The sequence below is a fragment of the Haliotis cracherodii genome, unplaced genomic scaffold, assembly GCF_022045235.1.
Source record: "Haliotis cracherodii isolate W230 unplaced genomic scaffold, xgHalCrac1.p SCAF_11, whole genome shotgun sequence".
Lineage (NCBI taxonomy): Eukaryota > Metazoa > Mollusca > Gastropoda > Lepetellida > Haliotidae > Haliotis > Haliotis cracherodii.
The window spans coordinates 41577960-41586025 of NW_027266266.1; the positions used below are offsets into that span (position 1 = coordinate 41577960).

At 36.8% G+C, this 8066-nt stretch overlaps 1 protein-coding gene across 1 annotated transcript in view; it reads left to right on the plus strand.

The window, feature by feature from the left end:
• Positions 1-7664, plus strand: part of LOC139456507 (sodium/calcium exchanger regulatory protein 1-like) — a 48232-nt gene extending 40568 nt beyond the window's left edge. Inside the window, exon 4 of the mRNA XM_071238257.1 lies at positions 6654-7664. Coding sequence (XP_071094358.1) covers positions 6654-6707 — 54 coding nt within the window. The 3' untranslated portion in view covers positions 6708-7664. The remainder of the gene's footprint in view (positions 1-6653) is intronic.
• Positions 7665-8066: the final 402 nt, after the last annotated feature.

Sequence of the window (8066 nt, forward strand, 5' to 3'; positions counted from 1 at the left end):
AATAAACCTCTGAATTGCAAATGAACACTTTAAGCCAACCCAAAACTTTTTCGTCAGGAAATCAAGAAATAAATCCATTTTTGTTCCACGGCCTAATACAATATAGTTGTTGATCATGCTGATATTATGATCAAATCACTGCCATAGATGAATTAACAATTATGTGTCAGCAATTATCATTGGATGAAGATTCTCTACAAACACCAGCATCCATATTTACCCAGACTCCGTGTCTACAGCAATTGTACAGCAATTTGTCAAAATTATTTGTCGTGATGTCTAATTATTTCAAGTGATATTGAAAAAAAAACACTTTTACACATCCTTGTTTACAACCTACGAAACTAGTTAACCCAATTTTCGCCTTATTTTTACATGTTTTTTTTTACTTCCGATTCCGCCATTCCAGTCTGTGTCACTTCACCCTTGTGTGTGTACTCAGGTCGACCTGGTGATTCAAGCTGGAGTGGGTGAGGAGATAAAGTAAAAAGAAAGCCTAATGGTTAGAATGTGTGGGAGAGATAAACACGGTGATGCAATGTCAGACACATTAAATCGGGCGCTATTTTCATCAGGGAATTAAAGCCCGTGAAGCATGACTTGCATTTTATGCATTTGGTATGTTAATATGTTATTCTAAGTGTTCTCATTAGGTCGATGTGACTCACTGTTTATTTAGAATAAAAAAGGCTGTTTCCATTATTGATTCCTTACTCTGTTTCTTCATCCATGTTATATATGTTGTTCCGAGGAATCAAAAGGGATACTGATGCTGGTTTGTTATCACCTTTGTTTCCTTTCAACAAATAATAATAATCATAATCATAATCATAATAATTAATAATTAATAATTATTATTATTAATAATAATAATAATTAATTAAAAAAATAAAAATAATTATAATATTTTACCGTTGCAACTGAATGCAGTGCTGTGGAAAAAGTTATAATTCTAAAAACAATTATATGCCATCAAAAATCATATATTTCATACAGTACTTAATTTGTCCACATCCTATATACCGTATTAGACGTAATAAGCACCCCGCTCTAATAAGAGCCCAGGGTGATATTTGCTCATATATTGGCTAGTGAACAACCCCAATTAGCACCCCTTCCAATCGATCAATGTACACAAGTCTCATTTATTCGTGTATAATACGCACTCATGTGTTACATGCACCCTTAATTATGGGCAATTAAATTCTGGTAAAATATATTTGTCGTGTATAATATGCACAGACTTTTCTTTTCTATCATATCAGGCTGTCAGCATAAACCACAAAATTTATTATCTGTTTTTTTTCACCAAAATTTTATTCTAATAAGAGCCCCCTATTTCTAATTTCGAGAGCGCCCTGAGCGTCATTATGTTGAATACAGTAATCAATTCTGCCGACGTTCTAATCACCATTAAAACAAATAGTGACATTTAGTATCAAATGCATAGAATGAGTGAGTAAGTGATTTTGGTTTAACACTGCTTTGAACAGCCCTTCAGTTATGTCACAACATGTCAGTTTGATGTGGGAGTAAGGATTGTTCAAAGTGGTGTAGTGAGTGAATGAGTGAGTGAGTTTGGTTTTATGCCGCTTTTAGCAATATTCCAGCAATATCACAGCGGGGGACACCAGAAATGGGCTTCACACATTGTACCCATGTCAGGATTCGAACCCGGGTCTTTGGCGTGACGAGCGAATGCTTTAACCACTAGGCTACCCGACCACCCCTCAAAGTGATGTAAGTCTTAGATGTTCATCACTTTGGTGAAACCCATGAGCACTTACAAAAAATAATCTGGCTGAACCAGGATTCAAAACCACATCAATTATGGGTTCGGGACATCTAAGGGGCACAACTGTGCACCCCCACCCACACACCCACACCCATCTCCACGCACCTCCACCCACTCCCCACCCCCACCCCCACCTCCACCCCCACACCCCCCTCCACACCCACACCTACCTCCACCTCAACGTGCCTCCACCCACTCCCCACCCCCACCTCCACCCCCACCCCCACATCCACCCCCACCTCCACACCCACACCCACACCCACATCCACATCCACCCCCCAACACTGCATGGTAATGTAATGACCAGGAGATTGATTCAAGTTTTGATAATGTTGACAGAGGGGGATGAAATTACATCACAGCTCCTTGTGCCTTAAGTGCAGCTCAAGGTCTCTGAACAGTGGACAATTTGAGACCTTTGTCATAGCTTCCTTCCACTTGTTTGAAGATATAGACTTGGGTTAAGTCGACGTTGTTACTCAGCACTCTATGTTGACCTTATTTTGTGTCAGATAGCAAGTTCATATTCATAAAAGTAGATTTATTGTGTAAGACCCCATAAAAGTTGCAAATTTGTTTGTTGATGCTGAACTACAGGAGAATGACCTCTTTTCATCATGATTATTTGTGTGGAAGATAGCTTTATTAGTTACAGTGAGTTCAAATATTGTTGATTTAGGAACAATGAGTTATTTATGGCTGGAAATTATAGATTTGAAAACATATGCAACTGATGATGATAAGGTCATTATTTTAGTGACATAAATAATTTTCCTTATTATGAATAATTTTTCAAACAGTTTATTTTTTTCCTGACTGTTTGGTGCTGTGAAGTAGGGCGTGTTTTTCATCATGAATAGTTCTTCATGCAGAGCTACAGATAAGTAGTGTATTTGCATAAAATACCCCCCCCCCCCCCAATAAAAAAAATAAAAAATATTCAAATAACTTGCATACAGAAATGCATGCATTAATTGAAAAACTGATATATATAAAAACAGCACACGTAAATACCCAATGAAGCTATTTCAGCATGCTTTTACAAAGGAGCTTATTTCCGAAACATAATTACGAGCTAATTTACTTTCCGAGCCAAGCCTATATATTTAGAACTGTTATATACATCTCAAACATTATTTCATTTTTGATGAAAAAACATCTTAAAATGTTTACTAAATATATGAAAAATCCAATAGAATGATGAATAGATGATAGAAAAAATATTGGTTACCCAATGAAAAATGTAATAACCCAATTAAAATAGAAACCCTAGAGTAAAAACTCCATTGCTCAAAAAGTTATCTTGAGCTCTGGACATGTAGAGCTAAGTCTCAGATGTATTGGTGGGTGGCTTAGTAAATGCCAGGAATTGCACATCCCTGCATCAATACAGATGTTGTTTGAGCAGAATATGACAATTCCCAGTTGCTGTGGTGAAATCCATTTCACTTCATCTTTATCTTTATCTGCCATTTTGTGTAGTGATATTTGACCACTGTCTTCTGTTTGTCCAGCTTGAGGAACAAACACAAGCACCTGCTGTGCTCCATCCTCCCTAGCTTATCTCACCATCTTGACCATGTCTTGACAACATGTCAGAGGTGGCTCCACCAGTCTCTTAACTGACCACTGGTCATATTTGTCTATCAATCAAGAAGGTTCTTCTTATTCAACCGTGGGGCCTTTGTTATTCAATAGTACATTGTGTGTTATTCAACAGAACACTTAATAGTATGTTATTCAATAGAATAATGTTGCAGTGTGTTATTCAATAGAATATGTTACAGAGTGTTATTCAATAGAATATGTTACAGAGTGTTATTCAATAGAATATGTTACAGAGTGTTATTCAATAGAATATGTTATTGTGTGTTATTCAATAGAATATGTTACAGTGTGTTATTCAATAGAATATGTTACAGAGTGTTATTCAATAGAATATATTATTGTGTGTTAACCAATAGAATATCTTGAAGCGTTATATTCAAGAGAATATTTTAAAGTATGTCAATCAATAGAATATTTTACAGTGTGTTATCAATAGAACACTAGCAGTGTTTTATTTCAACAGGACAATAATTATGAGAACAAGAATTTGAAATATGAGATCGGCAATATCAGATACAGATTCAATCACACATCCTGTTTCTTCATCATGATGTGTGCCCGAACTGACTATTAATATAATCTATGCTAGAGTGTGTAGATGCCATGGCACTCAGAAATGGTAGGCTGTATAAAGTATTTATAACAATATAGTGGCATGGCTTCTTCTTTTTTCGATCAGAACTCCTCAATTACATTCGCTTTAAAAATGCAGAAATCAGATATGCTTGTCTGAATGCTTAGCTCACTCCCTCCAAGAATTTAGAAGCCTTGATGCTGATTGGCTGATGTGACCTTCTATAAAGGTGTCCTCAAATCTGATTTAATGAGGTTCATCTTCCTTAGGCAAGGGTGATAACTGACTATAAAAGTCCAGTTTCCACCCTTGCCTAACTAGGCTGGAAATTCTTGGCTCCATCATAGCACCACCAGTGACCATTATGAGTTTGTCCCTTCTATGTCCCCCTATTGACCAATCAGATTCCATTTCTCATATTATTTGCATTTGCTTCAAACAAAATGGCGCAGCCCAGTCAGGACGATCTGATCGATTATCAAGATCTATATTGTAATAAAACGAGACTTACTTTGCAAAGTGCATCAAATCATGTAATCACCTTGATTAAAAACATGAAAAATTTTGGAAAATATCTGTTGACAACGAGTTGGCAATATACATGCTTTGCAAATCCTGCAATCAACCTAAATCAGCACGGCGTTTTAACAACCAGATTGAGATTTCGTTATGGGCTATGCATTAGTCCAGGCAAAAAATAATTCCCACTTCATAAAATATATTACATATGACAATATGTAACTGTTTTAGCATTTTTATTTTTTTTATGATGATATATTGGAAGATATGAAAACTTTGATGGATAGTGTTCTCATTTACAAATTCTTCCATCAAGATGTTGAATGTTTTAATTGATAATAGTGGGTCATATTTTATCTGTGGGAGGACAAATATGTACTTAGTATGTGGCATCTTCCTGAGACAAGAGAGTTAACTGACTTTAAAAGTCCAGTTTCCACCAACTGCCGAAGTAGGCTGGAATTACTGGGCTCGATCGTACCGCCATCAGTGGTTATTACGAGTTATGTCCCTTCGAAGCCTCTCCTACAGACCAATCAGATTCCATCACTTGCATTTGTTTCAAACAAAATGGAGGCGCCCAGTCAAGATGATCTGATCGATAATCAAGATCTGTATTGTGATAAAACAGGTCTGACATCGCAAACTGCATCAAATCATGTGAGCACCTTGATAAAAAACATGAAAAGGTTTGGAAAATATCTGTTGACTAGTTGACGGTGCACATGCTTTACTAATCCTGCAATCGACCAAAATCGTTTTAACAACCAGATTGAGATTTCGTTATGGGCTATGCATTAGTCCAGGCAAAAAATAATTCCCACTTCCAGACTAGTTCGCCAAGGGTGGAAACTGGACTTTTATGGTCAGTTAACTCCCTTGCCTCAGGAAGATGGATGTGTGTGACTTTAGATGCTGTGGTATCTGTGACAACACAGTTGACTTATGGACTCAAACTGTCTTCACATCAGAAAGATTATATGAGTGCTTTTATCAGTTGTTACAGAAAATGCATACATCCGTGGTCTGGTGTTAGAGCGCTCGTCCAGAAAGCCGTAGGTCCGGGGTTCGATCCCCGGCCGCGTCATACCAAAAGACATTAAAAGATGGTACTTGCTGTTACCCGGCCTGTCTGGCGCTCGGGATTAAGAGGCTAAAACAAGGACTGGTGGGCTCGGAGTCAGTATACTGTGTCTGAGTGGGGTATTCAGGAATGGCTAATAGATGGTCTAGATTGAATGGATTCAGTCGTTAAACCCATACCTATCAGCCATTGTGACCAGCTGATCACCATAATTGTCATCTCATGGGTTCCAGCTATCAACTCTGGAATCCATTCTAGGAATTGTTACCAAGGGAAAGATTTTTGTGATAGCTGTGATATTCATTCATTCTGTGGTGATTCCTGGTTCAAGTTGCTTCCAAGCAACTTATACTGGTCATAGAGACGATCAACTAAATGCATTGGGTGGGCGTGTCGTTGTTCCCCAACGGTGAGGAGTGTTGCTCATGATATCAATCACTGGAATATTTATTGGCCTCTGTCAAATACCTGGAATTTCACATTCATTCATTCATTCATTCATTCATTCATTCATTCATTCATTCATCTTCCCACGGCAAGAGCGTCCACTAGCCTTTTTATCAGTCTTGTTTCCACCCTTGCCACATCAAGCCCACTTTCCTGTGCTAAATATGATTGGACTATCACACATATCGATAGTCAAATCAGAGAATGTTTTACAAAATCAACATCCACGGCTGGTACACATTCGTATGAAAGTGATTTACCGCTGTCTGTCCGTGTTGACACGAATATGTCTTTTGTCATCTTTAAACCCCCTCATGATTGCCTATGTTTCTGTGTCAGGGATGAAATCACAAATATTTTCGATAAGAGATTGACCAGGTCGTCGCCTATAGTAGTCACATCTTTGTGAAGCTATACGAGATAAGAACAGCGATCTGATTGGATATCACATTTTCATTACAAGGGGCACAACTCATGATCTAGCGAGGTGGTGCCAGGGTCGAGGCAAGAAAAGTGGCCTTGAAGTGGCTAGGCTAGAAACTAGGCTTTGATATAGGCTAGTAGACATGCTTGCCTCGGGAAGATGGTTATTCGTGTTTGTTACCCATCTTCTTTGTGTTTTTCAGACTCTCACAGCAAAGGATGTGACCTGTACAAGAAAATACAAGAAGGAAGAATAACACCTCAAAGACTTGTTTGTTTACTTACATCATCGACCAATTCCTTCCTTCCATTGAACAGTCCAGGGATTCCACTGATTGGCTGAACATTTCGAGATGCGTTGGCGACTCTGAATCACCAGAAGCATACCCCATGAGAAGTCTTTTATTTCCAGGAATGTTAGTAACCTAGCAACGGTTTTTGTGTTAAAATTGCTCAGTGTCACAAAGCAAACTTTTTGTTTTGACTTGAAAACTATAAGAAACAAAATAAAAAATAAAATTTTACAAATAAGACAGGCAAATAATTCAAATACAGTCTGTTCACAATCAACACAATTCCAATGTATTCCTCAGCATGCAAAAATCTCAAGAAAGCCTTCATGAAATATTGTCCTGTAGTCTGAAGCAATCCATCACACCAAAGATTATTATTAAAATATTTAATTTAAAGAAAAAATAAATTCACAAGGTCTTTTCTTCGAGGTGTACTGTGACGTAGTCAGATTTCTTGCCAACAAAAAGTACATTGTTTATTTGCATATGTCAGCAACTCTGAAATTCATCATATCTTTTAAATCCAACTTGGCAATTGTTATCTGATCGAAAAATGGTTGTTATCTGATTGGGCAATTGTGTTATCTAATTGGGCAATGGTTGTTTCTGATTGGACAATGAGTGATGTTCAGATAACAGATATGTTTCTGTGATTCAGTACTTATCAACAAGTGATACCTGGCAACTCATATGAAAGCATGCTTTAGTATATTGCAAACAAACATCTGACAACTTACAAATATTGCAATAGCTGTTCCAGGCCAGCTTTGAGTTCTAATTTGATTCCAATACCAACTTTGTTTTAGTATAGTCTCCTGTAGAATAAGTCAGTTTTCAAGAGTTTGGTAAGAATATTTATTCAGAAACTAAAAGAACTTGACCCATGGTCTCATCAAATAGTCTAGTCAGCACATATTTTGCCTTAGAAGTCAAAGTTTTTTTTTGAATAGTATTACCGATATGTAAGTTTATTTATGTTTTTTACAACATTTTTTTTAAATGTACCTATAATCCGTAGGTTGCTTTTCATGAACAATGTTTACAGCCTGTCCTGTGATTTTTACCTTGAACATTTAACGTTTGACATTTACTTTGAGAGAAAAAGGATCATTATAATAATTTAATTTAATCATAAAATATATTACATATGACAATATGTAACTGTTTTAGCATTTTTATTTTTTTTATGATGATATATTGGAAGATATGAAAACTTTGATGGATAGTGTTCTCATTTACAAATTCTTCCATCAAGATGTTGAATGTTTTAATTGATAATAGTGGGTCATATTTTATCTGTGGGAGGACAGATATGTACTTAGT